The sequence below is a fragment of the Carassius carassius genome, chromosome 3 (genome assembly GCF_963082965.1).
Source record: "Carassius carassius chromosome 3, fCarCar2.1, whole genome shotgun sequence".
NCBI classification, from domain to species: Eukaryota; Metazoa; Chordata; class Actinopteri; order Cypriniformes; family Cyprinidae; genus Carassius; species Carassius carassius.
The window spans coordinates 41,202,192-41,217,896 of NC_081757.1; the positions used below are offsets into that span (position 1 = coordinate 41,202,192).

Below are 15,705 nucleotides of genomic sequence, written 5' to 3' on the forward strand. Positions count from 1 at the left end.
GTGAAGCTGGTGACACCCCGATTAATGAAGCTGCGACTAACAACACAAGGTCAGCACTTTTACTTGACCTGCAGATACAGGAAACTTCTGAAATATACTTGGGATAAAATTAAGACGTGCTTTTCCTCTGCAAAATTAAATGGAGATGCATTAAGTTTAGTCAGAGCTAAACAAAACAAAGCAAACAAGCATGCTTAAGAATGATAAGCACATTGCAGAAAAAAAAAATCCTACAGAAATGTGAGCTCATAAATATTGGATGCTGTGCATCTTCCTGCTATGAATAATCATAGAGTACGCCGGGGTGCAGGATTAGTTGGCATAATTTTCCCGCATTAAGTTCATTAATTAAAGTCAAGAAATGATGATGGTGGAAATTTGGCTGTATTGTTTTGATGAAAAATAACGAATTACAGGCGGAAAGCCTCGCATCTGTAATCATACGCGTGCACCGCATCGTCTTCAAAGCTATGAAGTGAAAATGGGATTTAAAAAGAGAAAAAAATGTTTGAGAAACAATATGACTAATTGCTTAGCCTTTTAACAAAGCTTCCCACAACATAAGAGTTTGCTAAAAAATTATAATTAACCAAATGTGAGGTTTTGTCACGTCGACCAGATCTACAAAAGAAAAAAAACGCTTAAAACGCTATGTATAAGCAAATGAGCGTTACTACAAATGTGAACCTTTCTTTTTTAAAAAGGCATTTATACAAATTGATTTTTTATGCAGTAAAATGATGAGCATATATACAGATAAATAAATAATGTATTATAGATTAAATTGATATCAAATGCAATTAGCTGAACTTGAAATGAATGGCCTCTATTAAATTAAAATAGATTTTGTAGAGTACTTAGTTTCCTTCCCTTTTTTGCACCACATAAATGCTCAGTCACCCACTATGACTATTCATTTTATGCATCAAAATAAGCCTGCATTTGACTTGTTGCCATTTCCTTTTAACTAGTTTTCAAGCTTAGAAGCAAAAATTTCACCATAAAGTGTGAAGTACATGACAGCTTAAAGGAACAGTTCATCCAAAAATGAAGTTTTATTCATCCTCAGGCCATACAAGATGTAGATGAGTTTCTTCATCAGATTTGGAGAAATGTAGCACTGCATCACTTTCTCAGCAATGGATGCTCTCTGTAGTGAATGGGTGCCGTCAGAATGAGAGCCCATAGCACATAATATTGCTTTCTGCAGTGATAAAGTCCATCCACTGTTGTCTCTCACATCAAAAATCATGAAATAGTTTCTTTCAAGAATGTAATTTGTCTTTTACAAGATGTTAATTGATGGTTTGGATTACTTGTGGATTACTATGATGTTTTTTTCAGCTGTTTGGATTCTCATTCTGACGGCACCCATTCACTGCAGAGTAATCCATTGGTGAGTAAGTGATGCAATGATACACTTCTCCAAATCTGATGAAGAAAAAAACTCATCCACTGAGGGACTGAGGATGAATAAATATTAAGTAAATTTCCATTTTTGGTTGAACTATACCTTTAAGTTGTTTATAAAGAATACAAGGGGTCATATGATGCGATTGAAAAATTTTCCTTTCTCTTTGGAGTGTCTCAAGCTCTTGGTGCATGAAGAAGATCTGTAAAGCTGCAAAGACTAAAGTCTCAAATCCAAAGAGATATTCTTTATCAAAGCTACGACTCTGCCATGCCGCCTAAAACGGCTTGTTTAAACACGCCCCACATGTCTATGTCACAATGTGGAAATATTTGCATAATGCCGCCCAAATGTTCATGCAAAGAAAGAAGGCGTGGTTTCAGTAACACTGTTAGTGTTGAAGCAGTCATGTCAGGTAGATACTGTGTGTTTCTAGGAGAAAGCAAAAGCACTTTATTTGGCCTTCCGAAAGTAGATGCATTTAGGAATCTTTAAGATTACTTACAACAGAACAGCAACGCATTTTATCGACGACCGTTTCGTGAACCTAGGAGAGGAGCTCATTCTGACTTTACTACGACAATCTGCCACTTCTGAATCAGCTACTGGAAGTATGTTTTGTTATTAGTTTAAGTATTTGCTATTGAATGTTCAAATGCGAAGTTTTGCGCATCACGTGTGTGTGTGTGCGTGTACGTGCACATGTGTGAGAGAGAGAGACACGGTCACACAGTGGAGTCAGCTGTCTTAACCGTGCGTGGCTCATGTACTGCAAACACATACAGTACGAGCTTCATCACTGTGTCTGTCACGCGACTCTCGACATTCGAAGGAGGGACTTTGTAAAAAACTACGTGTTTGAGAGAGGACCTACAATAGTGTACAGTATGTGAAAAATAATTAGTGTTTTTTGAACATTAAAGCATGTCAACATATTATATTACACCAAATACACAAACTAATGATCTTTAAAAAAGCATCATATGACTACTTTGACCAAAATCCTACATAAGATATTTATGTTTTATAGTACATAGACAAGCAAATATAAACACTTTACATGAATAAATGAATTATAAATGAATAAAATGATATCTCTTTTTCACATACACATCATTAATTGCTCCACTCTTTTGTTTCATCATTAGACAGTCGCTGTAGAAGCAGCTCTGCTGGAAGACTGAGCCTGAGATTCACTGCAAAAAGCAATTTATAGTCTATTGGTAAGTATGTCACATGAACAAAGACTGTCAAATTTGCCCTTGTTTTCATGGATACAGTACTCAAGCAGGTTAATAAGCTTTTGTTTCCAGGTGAACATGTTATTCTTGCATGTGCTCTGCTGATAACGGTTACCCTGCATCTTGTGAACACAAATTAACACTCCCAAAAACTCACCGAACATGAGGAGATACTGGGACTGAACGAGCTCTGCTGCTTTCATATGGGAAGTTTGGCACATGTTTGCTGTATTATTTACTTGTTATGGCTTGTGCCAAAACACATTTGTCATCAGCATAATACATTTTAATAAAGCAATGCATTAAAAAATTAAATCAACATTATGGCAAGCCCTTTGGAGTCTTAAATTCAAAACTTGACATGTCTTGGCTGAACTGCAACCTTGTAACCTGAGGCGCAAGTCAAGTTTTGATCATGACTTCAGACTTCAGATTTGACTGACTTGGAAAATAACATCTTGGAACAGTATATATGCTGAATCAACAGATAAAGATGCCTATATAAACAACAAACACGAGCAAACTGCTCAGCACTCAAACTCTGGGAACTAAACCAGAGTCATAACCTTCTGCTTTTATCCAACTCTCAAGAGACGGAGGGTAAAACAGAGATGAAGCACATTCTGAAGTTTGAGAGTTCAGAGATATTTGAAGAACACTGCACTTTTATTTGACTTCTGCTGTCTGCAGGAGAATGAATCTCAATTGAAGCGCTGCCAGTCAAGATTGCGAGGTGTGGTGTGTGTCCCAATGTGCTCGCATTGTGCTTCGATTATATATAATCACTCCTGTTTTTCATCATTTTATGACAGCAGTATTTAGCTTAATTAATAAATGAATACATTTCAATAATGTACTGTAATTTTAAAATAAAGCTGTGTGCAACCATGTAGTTGTTTTGTTTTGACTACTGAGTATTTAGCAAAATTTTGCTAAATATATTTTAAAATAAATAATTATATTTTTAAGTAAAAAAATGCAAATACATATTTTTAAATAAAGAAATAATGTGTACAGACAAATAATGTGTTGGTGTTTTGCTAGTATAAAATTACAGAGGGAATAAGCACTCCTGTTTTCATCATTGTATGAAAGTAGTATTGTTTTAAATAAATAAATGAATGAATATTTTTTTAATTAATAAATAAAAAGGTATGTTTTACTAGTCTTTGATTACAGTGTGAAATAAACAAATAAAGAACATATGCATGCACTCATGAAAAATTTTGCAATATATTTAGAAAAAAATATATTTTTAAATAATTTTTATTAAAAAATATTCTTTTCATTAAAAATGTAAATAGTTTTTGTAAAAAAAATGTCTAGGTGTTTTACTAGTCTTCGATTACTGAGAGGGTAAGGACTCTTGCTTTTCATCATTATATGAAAGCTGTATTTTGTAAATAAATAAATACATAAGTTTTTAATAAATAATATTAAAATAAAAAAAAAATGTGTTTGTGCAACCCTATACGAGTTTTGCTTGTTTTTGATAACTGAGTGGGCTATCAAATAAATAAAAAACAAACCAATGTTTAAAAATTAACATGAATACATACATTAAAATATAAAAAGATACATTTTTATTTTTAAACCTGACAGATTATTATAAAAAGATCCATCCACAGACCTCTGCTACAAGCCTTTAAATCTTTAACAAAGAGTGAGTGCACCACACTGCCGCGGCTGCAATGTTCTCTGTGTTAATGTCTGGCGCCGCTGTTAATCTGACAAGGGATCTTTATGAGTCTCTGAGTCACTCTCGTGAAATGTGTGTGTGTGTGTGTGTGTGTGTGCCCACCTGTGCGAGCGCAGGTCAACTGGACAGCATTTATCTTCACTGACACACTGATTAGATGCGACCTCTTGTAACCTGCGCTATTGTTTCACAGCACTAATAGCCTTAATGTTCAGATGACCCCTGATTTAGGGTCAGTGACACCCGTTAGCTCATAACTGAGATCAGGGCTGAAACATTTACTGAGACTAGCTGTCTGTGAGTGGGGTCAATGCAAATATCATCTATGTCACAGAGGCAAGGAAGTTCATCTTTCATACTAAGCAAAGAAAAAGATGTTGGCATTTAGAGTGGCATTAGATAGACAGTGTAATATAATCCTAAAATGCTAAAGTGTTTGACATTTCATAAATGAAAAGCAACACTCAGGTAATAAGATCCATTGTTCAGCCGATATCCTATTAGCTCTAATACTGACAGTAAATGAGCCATTGAAATAAACCCACTGAGACACGGAAAAATACAACCTGGAAAATGAAGCGTTTTTAAAGCAAACTGGATTTGGATTGCAGGGCGTGCATTTAATCACCAGAGCTAGAGAAAGTAATGATCTCTGGTCTGATGTCTGTATCATAGTGTGAAGGATGACGTCTACATTCTGGATGAGTTTAAAAATAGCATTTTCGTTTCAAAACAACCCAAACTAGTGTTTTGAAGCATTCTTCAAACGTTGCTTGTCCATGCTGAAAAGCACTAGAAATTTATTTAAGTGAATAAAACAATAAAAGTTCACTAGGATGATACATAGATAGCAGACATAAACGCTATTCTTTTGTCGTTTATCTTGGGCAACTACATAACCAAAAATAAATAAATAAATAAATACACAAACAAATGTGTGCATGCAACTAGTGAATATTTAGCAAAATATTTAACAAAATAAAATTTTAAATACAAAATGAATGAATAAATTTTTACTAAATTATATATATATATATATATATATATATTTTTTTTTTTTTTTTTACAAAAATATTTACAATATTTCAATAAAGATATAAAATATAATTTATTTCAAAATAAAACATTTCACAATTTTTCCCTTACATAAACGTGTGCGCAACTACGATGTTGCTAGTCTTTGAGCTTTATACAAAAGATTCTTGCCCACTGAAATGTCAGAAAGTGATAAAAACTTGCACATGTGTAGTATATCATAAACAGTCATTGACATGATACTGCGAGAGCAGAAGTAATAAAGGTCTCATGCTATTCTTCTGGCATGATGATGTTAATAGCAAAATATGGTACATCCAGGTGTCACTTGATCACCATTTCATCTAAAACACAACTGTCCTCATATTCTGATGCCATCCTATGATAACTGTACACTTTCCACCATCTTTGCATGAAAATAATAGTAAGATTGTAAAAAGCAACAACTTCATATCACCACAAGAATGAATTTTCTGTCTGTACATTAAATTAACAGCTTGCTACTGTATATAACATTAGATAAGGAAATGTGGACAGATTTGCTTAATGCACTGTAACTTTGCAATACAAAAATACAGACATATGTCAATACCCTGATTATACTGTACATATCTTCATGCTTTTCAGTTTTAATCCCAATATAAGATTAAATTTAGATTTTTTTTTTTTTACCAAATCATCCATGCCTACACAACAACACAAAGTGTGTCAACATTTACTTTGTCTTCATCTTCTGTGGAGCACAAAAGCAGCTATATGTTATATTAGAAGTCCTCTATGGATATTTTCAGATTGTGCACATTTGAATTTCCATGTGCGTCCATATATTCCCACTCATTGAAAACTTTTGAACGATTACTTAATTAGATATTTGTCATTGTGACAGGACTGATGAGAATACATCTGTGCTGCACAAACCCTGGAACCGAAACCCATCTCTCTCTCTCTCTCTCTCTCTCTCTATCTCTCTCTCTTACCCTCAGAGAAGCTGATAAGCCCCAGCAGATGAAGCAGCTTGAGTGAAGCGCACACGATCAATACGATGCCGAATGTCTGCAGACCCTCCGATTCCCACATGGTGCTCAAAGCGACCCCCTGCTCCTGCTCCTGCTCATGCCACCTGCCTGACTCCCCTGACCCAGCGCCAAACTCCTCCTTGCTCCGGTTTTCTCCCGCCACCGGCGCGCACCCGCCGGGCAGCCCGAGGCACCCACGTGGCGCTGCGCTCCAGTCCCGCTGCAAATCCAGCCTGGGAGGCTGAGCTTCTCCACTCGGGGTCTGAGTCTCCCCTCACAGAAGAGTCAGAGGTGCGAGTGTAAGTTTGCAGTGTGAGGGTTCAGTTATGGGATGCAGAGAGAGAGAGAGAGAGAGAGAGAGAGAGAGATGAGGGGAGGGAGGGAGGGAAAGGAAATGAGGAGAGCAGTGTGAAATTATAGAGTAATATTCAGTCGCTTTCTCTTCCTGTCTTCACTTCCTTCGCTCGAAACCAGTTTAATGTAATTCACACCTAATTAACACCATGCAGTGTGATGTCACATGACCTGTACTTCAGCACAACATGCTGTTTAAACCAGAGCCAAAATCAATGTATAATGAACTCATCCTTTGAACGCTTTGACTGTGCATTTATTTGCACGATGTCTATACTCCAAGGGAACCACCAACATCGATTACACCATTGAAGAGGAAATCAATAAACTGCTAAAGTGCACTCATTTAAAGGGACAATTTGCATTAAAATTCTGCATTTATTCATTCACCCTCACAGATCCATATTGCTATTATTGTTTTCACTATGCTGTTTTTTTTTCATACAAGTTTAGCAACCACAGACTATAAAAACTCCATAAAAGCACTCACAAGCAATAATTCGGAAATCATATTTTTGTGTGAGAAACTTTCAGAATTTTAAATCAATATTCACTCGTTCAATACAAATAATTCATACGATCTCGTAAAAGTACACTTCACACTAAAAAATGTGACTTCAATCTTGATAATATGTTTTTATGTTTTTATTTATTTTTTTATCTGTAACTAATATATAATATTAAGGAAATAAAGCAGTTTTAAATTAAATGTTATATTTTTAAATCATCTTTAAAGAAGTACACTTATTTTGATTATATTCACGTCTAATGCACTCTGATTATAATGTTAAATACAGAGTTATTCAATACATTTAAAGTAATTTAAAATATACTATGTTGCAACTTTACAATTACAAATGTGCAATTACAAATAACTCAAAATTCTTTTTTTTAAAGAAGTGTACTTTCACATTTACAAAATCAGCATGAAGGTATGGAATAAGGGTTAAAAAAATTATGACAATCAAAAGTAAACGAAACATAATTTAATGCAAAACTCTTTATAGCTTAGAATTATTATTATTATTTCTTCTGGTCTGTATTTACTGCAGCATCCTAAAAGCCACTACCAATACTCCTTCCCTAAAAATGCATGACTGCTGCCACCTTCTGGCCAACAATATCAGCCAATGCATTGAGCTCAGTTGAGAGATGTCAAAGGACAGTAACATTACACTAACACTTCACTTTCACAGTCTTACAAGATTTGCATTCATATTCCAGCATAATTCATAAACAGTGCCATTTGCATGTATTTCAGTTAATTCAGCCAAATTTCTAACTTGCTTAAAAGTCTCGTACAAAATGATTTTATTCCTTTTTTGGAGCAAATAATTTCGTGTAGGGTTATTAATGTCGCTCATGTAATTATGCAGATTTTGCCTACAGCCATTTTTAATTTTGCTCATTGTGCCCCCCCTCCATCTGTGTATAATATCTTAGTTTTATTAAAACTATGACACTAGGCTTTAGGAATCATTTAGTAACTCACAGTTTCTGCCCAAAAGGTAAAAAATAAAATAAAATTGCATATGCAATGTTCAAATGTGTGATATACAACAGGCATAAATGAATTCAGCATGCCCTCCATTGACAGCTATGGCCATCACCTCCTGTTCTGTGTTGTCTTTCTTTAAAGGTGATGTAAAATGTCAGTGAGTGTTGATGGAGAACCTTTACTGGGTCGATTTTTATCACTGCCAAGCTTAGGATGTGTCTCAGATGTGAATGCTCTTTGAATGCTCTTTGTTCTTCAGTTTTTGGCCAGAGATTACGTATTTTCATTTTAGGGTCAAAGCATCCCTGTCCTGTGGGGACTCTCTGTCCAGCGAAGGGTTATGTGAGGAACGGCTGTCCTGATTCAACACAAACACTGCTCAAAATTCAACTCTTTAACAATATGCTCATTTAAAGCTCGGAGGTGCTGTCACTTATCGAAGTCCGCCACATGTTCTCATTATGCAAAGGCACTTTTGTGATTGAAGCCTGTGGAAAAAAACACACCTGCCAAGGATAAGACTTTGCCTCAGACTCAGAAATATGAAAGTAGAGCTGCATGATATCATCAAAACAGACATTGCAATATTTATATAAATAAATACAGCGATTTTTACCCGATTACTTGCTCTATTTACAATGAATCACTCTAGAATGATCTAGGTGATTTTTAGGGGAGTGCATATGCATAGAAAATACAAATAAAAAATATGAAAAATCATTGTTTGCTTTGAAGACTTTCCTTTAAAGCTGATCAATTTGGGAAAAACATAAAAAATAAATAAATAAAATAAAATAACAAATGTGCACACTTGATGCACTTTACAAGAGTCAATTCAAACGCATAAAGTGAAAATAGCTTTCCACTTAGTTATCACTTTAGTTACCGTTTTTAACCCATTTGATATGTCCATAAAATATGACTTTTATTGTGATTATTATTAAATAAAAATATGAAACAAAATAAGAATATATTATCTTTATCATATATTACTCATGCTAAACAATTTTATGGTTTAAATAATATAACTGTACGGACAAAAAACTGATAAAAAACACATTTTTTTTTTATTATTATATTATAATGTATAAAAATCACTTGCAAACAATTTAAATGCTTTAAACATTAGTTTTAGTTTCCCTCACTCCACAAGAAATCCTTTAAATTGAATGGCATTCAGAATAGAACAGGAATAAAAATTTAAGTATAAAACAATTATAGAAGTATTTATTTTAAAAATTCATATTAAAACCTAAACTGATTTATTTAAAGCAATACTTAAAACTATACACACAAATCCAAATGTGTTTGCTTTGTTTCCGCTCGACGTTAATGTATAACTGCATATTACAAGTCCTTTTGGAATATTTGGAAAAATATTTAGAATTACTGTAATATTACAATATGTCAAAGTTCATTCATGTTTTAAACATAAACCATCTGACTTTCATTTTGGCAGAAAACTGCAAGAAGCCTTTAAAACTAGAAAAATATGATGCGGTGAAATGATTAGCACATGTTGCGTTCCCAAATGAAGGTTAAAGTGACCCAAACTCAATGGCTGTGGTACTCTGAAATACTGAAAACACCGGATCATGATCATCAGCTGCTGGTGTGTAAATGAACACAGTGCTGTGCATATACTTCATTACTTCGTATCACGTTTTAGATATATTTTTCCATATCATGCAGTCCTATAAGAAAGGTAGTTTTCAACACTATATCTAACAACTTTCTTCATTTGCTGATGGATGAAGATGACAAAAACAGTCCAAAAAAGTCTCATATCCCATTTAAAATTCATGACACTTGTTGCCTTAAGACCCCAATGTCTTTTATGAGCATCACATTTCAGCAAGTGCTTTCAAATGTTCACTAAAACAATGTAAAATGCGCTGTAATTTGTGCCACAACAACAGCTGTGCCGTGCCTCAGGTAGGCTCTAATAACATGCTTTATGGCAATATTTGTAATACCATAGGAAGCAATGTTGGTTTCCAATATTTACAAAGCAGTGAAATTAGCCCATCATATCCTCAAATCCCCAAAAGCACTGAGCGTGAAATGTAAGCAATTAAAGACTGTGAACCATGGCGGCCCTGAGCACTGCTGAATACAGAATTGAGGGTGAAATAACAGTTTCTGCCCACAACATACAGACCACAAAGCTTGAGAGAAGTTGTCAGGTGTCTAGAAGTGCCCTCCAATGTGTTTATTAAATCTCTTGTAATGGCTCAGATCGAGGTTTAACTGCCCCCAGTTCAAGCAGGACCCTGGCAGCAGTCGTGTTATTTGATGCAATGCAAATGATGCAACATTCAGTAAGATAAGCATTGCTTTTGAAACTGCTGTTCGATATGAGAGTGTGTGGTTTTGGTCCAGCACAGCCGGCTGATGTGCTTGGAGAAAATTATATTTGTGGCAACTGGCTGGGACAGATGGCTTAAAATCGGCTCAAGGAACAAGACGTTTGTCTGAAAACACTGACCTGCACATCAATCCATCATGTAGGAACAGAAGAATGTGGCAGTTTCAATGCATACAGTGTAAATCTAAAGGATTGTCTGAGAAATTAGTAACAAGAAATAATAGTGAACTATAATAATGGATTACCTTTAGATAAATATTTTTGACTTACTTTTCAAGAGTAATATGAAAAATGTAATTCTACATATTCATTTGAACAAAGGTCATTTTTACTTTGTATTTCACAACTTTTTCTTTTTTTTTCTTAGTTGACTCGCATTGAGTTTATATTTAACAATTTGGATTTTTTTCTTTCCTAGTTCTGAGAAAAAAAGTCTCAATTGCGAATTTAAAATTGTGAATACACATATATATATATATTATATATATATAAATTATGATACATAAACCAGAATTCTGAGATATCTCACAATTGCTAAATTTTTAACTTGCAATTGCTATATAAACTCGCAATACTGAGAAGAAAGGTCTAAGTTGTGAAATATAAACTCAATAATTAAATAAAAATATTTTCATGAAAAAAGACAGAATTGACTTCTTTATATTTTTTATTCTGTGGCAAAAAAAGTTGAGAATTAAACTCTAGATATAAGCTTAGTTCAGAGAAGAAAAGTCTAAAAATATTGCCAAAACCTTATTTATTTATTGTTCTGGAAACAGACGTAGAATGGCAACTTTTATCCTTTTTGTTAATGTTATTATTTTTATTTTTTTCCGTCTTACCAGAAAAGAAAGCCTGCAAATGTTTAGTTGCTAATTATTAACTTTGCCAATTTTAAGGAGGAGAGTTCTTTAAACAAAATATGCTCAGAATGGCTTTCAATGTATTAAGGACACAAATGACTTGTCTCTGGAAAGTTTTCGTGTCTCACCTGGTTAGGACGCAGCGTTTCTGACATTTCCAGGACAAGAACATTTGAAGAAAATTGCATGGCATTTGATTGTTGTGCTGTTGGCACAGATACATGAGTAGCTTTTAAATGTCAAGAGCATTTATGTTCCATCCCCTGTGTAAAATAATTGGTCAAAAACTTTGTGGATTGAAGATAAATGACCTGTCAAATTGCTATAATCTTCTTCAAGCAGAAAAAACAACAGCCTTGTGTGGGGCAGAATAGAGAGACATGCCTTCAGACTGAAAAAGACAAATACTGAAACCCAAACAAAGAATGAAAAAAAAAGTGACATATTACCAACTGGCGGCATTTCCAGACAGAAACCCGTTTTATCAGTCAAAATGACAACAGATAATGATTGTGTGTTTTGTGGCTGCTGCTTCAGTCTCTTCATCTGGAGCAACAAATCAAGTTTCACTTTTTAAATCAAACTATTCCACTGCAACTACTAAAGGGATAGTTCACCCAAAATTGAACATTTGCTCTTTATTTACTCACCCTCAACCCATCCAAGATGTAGGTGACTCTTTTCTTTAGTGGAACAGTAAAGAAGATTTTGAGCTGAAACCATGGTCCTTGGTGATTCATAAATGCAAGTCAATACTGTCACTTTAAGACTAAAAAAAACCCATTAAAGGTGATAATGTTGTAAATAATGTTCAGTCTCTTGCATGGACCAATCCTTTTGCTTTATTAAACCTCTATGTATCATGTGTATTAATTTTGGGTTCCTTGATGAGACCGTTTTTTTTTTTCAATTCTCAAAAACATTCTTCATTTGTGGGCTTTTCTTGATTAAAGTTATAAAAAAAAATGTTTTGATTGATTCAGAGTGACTGACTGAGCATGGAAGAAATAAAATAATTAAATATAAGCTTATTATTATTCAATGAAGAGAAGCTGAAAAACATGTGAAACATGAAACGTTTCTGTCTACATCAATAATTTTCCTCACACCAGAAAGGAATAACTTTATCTATTCTGGCATGAGTGCACATTTAACTAGCTGCCTGCAGCAAATGAAGAAGAAAGAGACTCAAGCATCTCTGAAATACAAGAGTCGATGTGACAAGCACAAGGCTTTTGACTGACATTTATCCACTAGTGTCAAAAATACTGGGGAAAAAAAAGTATACTGAATGTGATGAGTTTTGATTTGGTCTGACAGCATACAAATGACCTGTCAATATACGCTCCTAAATTATATGCTATTTAACTTTTATTCTAATGGAAAGAACAGTCATCCTAGATGAACCTGAGGTTAAAAGCTTGTGGTAAATTTCCAAAATTTCTCATGCTCAACTTGTAAAACCAAACTTCCTTCTGTTAACAGGATTATTTTTCTCATTTCAGATATCTCACTTTCATTTGGTTTCAGTCACAGCATTCAACCTGGGCTGAAAAACGCACCTGCGCCTACATTTACACACACACACACACACACACACACACACACACACACACACACACACACACACACACACACACACACACACACACACACACACACACACACACACACACACACACACACACACACCAATGGTTTATTATTGTGACAGAATCTGTTTAAACCCAATAAAATAAAAATGGATTTACAAAAGTTGCTTGAAACAGCATAAACATTAACTGAGAAAAAAGACAACAAAAAAAACTAAAACTTTAAAATAATTGAAAGTAAAATGGCAAAAATACAATTAAATCACAATCGTAATAGAATATAATTAAATAATATACAATCTAAAGTACATCTAAATCTAATAAGATTATCAAAATCAAAAAATCTTAAAATCTAATCAATTATTACAATATAATATAAATCTAAATCTTAAATAAAATGTAATCATCATAAAATAACACTTATGTAGAAGTAGTTTGTTTATGATTTGTATTTTTTTTTTAATGACTACCTAATTAAAATCCTAGTCTGCAATTCAAAATTATGATCCTAAAATGCAATGTTATGCTGTGTAATGCTAAGACATTAAATATGCCAAGGCATCATCATTTTGCACTTATGTTTCCCTGAATTACATTGCAGTTATTTCATGCTTTAGGACCTATTGTGAAATTGATATTAAAAATGAATATGAAAGGAGATGAGGAGTGACTTCCATGATTATAGACTTAAAAGGCATTAAAGCAGTATTTTCACCAAATCTTACGCAACAACTGTATTGTTGTAATACCACCAAGTGGCTGAAATATATTATTGCAAGATCCTCTGGAACATTCAAACAATTCTCCTGAACAATGACTCATTGTATTGCCTGAGCAGATAATATATCAGATAGTATTATCTACTTTTTCAAAGACAATCATACAGTCCCATAAAGTAGGCATAACAGCATACGCCTGAGAGCGTGCTGTATGGTGCACACTCAGTAGGACAGCAGATGGCCGTGAGAGCAGTGGTCTCGGGCCTGACGGGTGACTGATTGGTGGCGGTGTGTGAGCATTTGGTTTCATACTGATTTACACATGGACTAACACCACCCTACTCGATCTCCTCCTGCACCAATCCTTCACTTGACTGCAATCCTCCGACTTGTCTTATCCTCCCTTCTGGAAGAGTGTCCTCAGAATATATCTATCCCAAAGAACAGTCTGTTTACAATGATCAAGATACTTTAAAAAGTATAATTATTATGAATAGAATGCACTTTAAAAGAATACACTTAAGTGTGAACTGAATGTATGTTTTCGACACTTAATTGCATGCTCATAGCAATTACATGAAAATTTATTATATTTTCAATTTATTTTAAATGCAGTTACTGAACTTCAGAAAGTTTAGTGTTTTTTTAAGTAGGACTTAAGTACATAAGATCTTTATATCTAATTTAAATATATGACTTCTATTCTTTTTGAAATATGGCTTAAGATTTATGCCGGATGTACTCACAAGCATTTATGATCAACAAAAATAAGCTTTAATTACATCAAACTATTTAAAAATATTTGCAATGACACATCTGTTGCAATTTAGTACATTTACAATATATTAACTTTAAATGTAATATCAAATAACACTAATGAAGTACTTTACATGTGCTTTAGTATGTTACTTAAAACATCAAATTAACTGTACTTCTTTAAGATTACTCAAACAGAAAGATTTTAAATGGACTTTAATGTAACACGTTTAAGTTTACATTGTTACAAAGTGCACTTAATAAAAATGTACTTAAAGGGTTAGTTCACCCAAATATTAAAATTATGTCATTAATAACTCACCCTCATGTCGTTCCAAACCGTAAGACCGAATCATTCGATGTAACCGGATCTTTTTGAACCAGTTCACCAAATCGAACTGAATCGTTTGAAACGGTTTGCGTCTCCAATACGCATTAATCCACAAATGACTTAAGCTGTTAACTTTTTTAATGTGGCTGACACTCCCTCTGAGTTCAAACAAAACAATATCCCGGAGTAATTCATTTACTCAAACAAGTACACTGACTGAACTGCTGTGAATAGAGAACTGAAGACGAACACCGAGCTGAGCAAGATAACGAACAACAGACTGACTCGTTCTCGAGTCAAGAACCGTTTCTGTCAGATGTGTCCGATTCGAGAACCGAGGAGCTGATGATAACTGCGCATGTGTGATTCAGCGTAAAGCAGACAGACACACAGAGCGTCTGAACCGAACTGATTCTTTTGGTGATTGATTCTGAACTGATTCTGTGCTAATGTTAAGAGCGCGGGTAAACTGAAGGCTTGAATCAAGGGCAATCATCGACAATGACATCATTACGTTAGGGTTGCCACCCGTCCCTTAAAATACGGAATCGTCCCGTATTTGAAAATAAAATAGCGCGTCCTGTTTTCAATCAATACGGGGCTGGGTTTGTCCCATATTTTCGGAGTTGTCTTCAGTGCAGCATCTAATGCAAATCATCCCACCGACATTCTGTGAAGACTCGTCCTATTCTGCCCCTGATTGGGTAATACTCGCTGCCATCGTTGGATTGATTGGTTTGTTTCAGTTTCACGGCCAATCAGAGAGAGAGGAGGGTGGGTCTCTTGGCAGAGAGTCGATTTGAAAGAATGGCGGAGGCTGCT

General features: G+C 34.5%; 1 protein-coding gene across 6 annotated transcripts in view; it reads right to left on the bottom strand.

Moving 5' to 3' along the window:
* kcnip4a (potassium voltage-gated channel interacting protein 4a) overlaps nucleotides 1-15,705 on the bottom strand; it is a 207,706-nt gene that overhangs the window by 45,745 nt on the left and 146,256 nt on the right. Inside the window, exon 1 of one of the 6 annotated variants that reach the window (XM_059538759.1) lies at nucleotides 6,364-6,737. The exons of the other annotated variants lie outside the window; for them this stretch is intronic. Within the exon in view, the coding sequence (XP_059394742.1) occupies nucleotides 6,364-6,463 (100 nt within the window). The 5' untranslated portion in view covers nucleotides 6,464-6,737. Of the gene's footprint in view, nucleotides 1-6,363; nucleotides 6,738-15,705 lie in introns of those variants that run through there. 6 annotated transcript variants of the gene reach the window in all.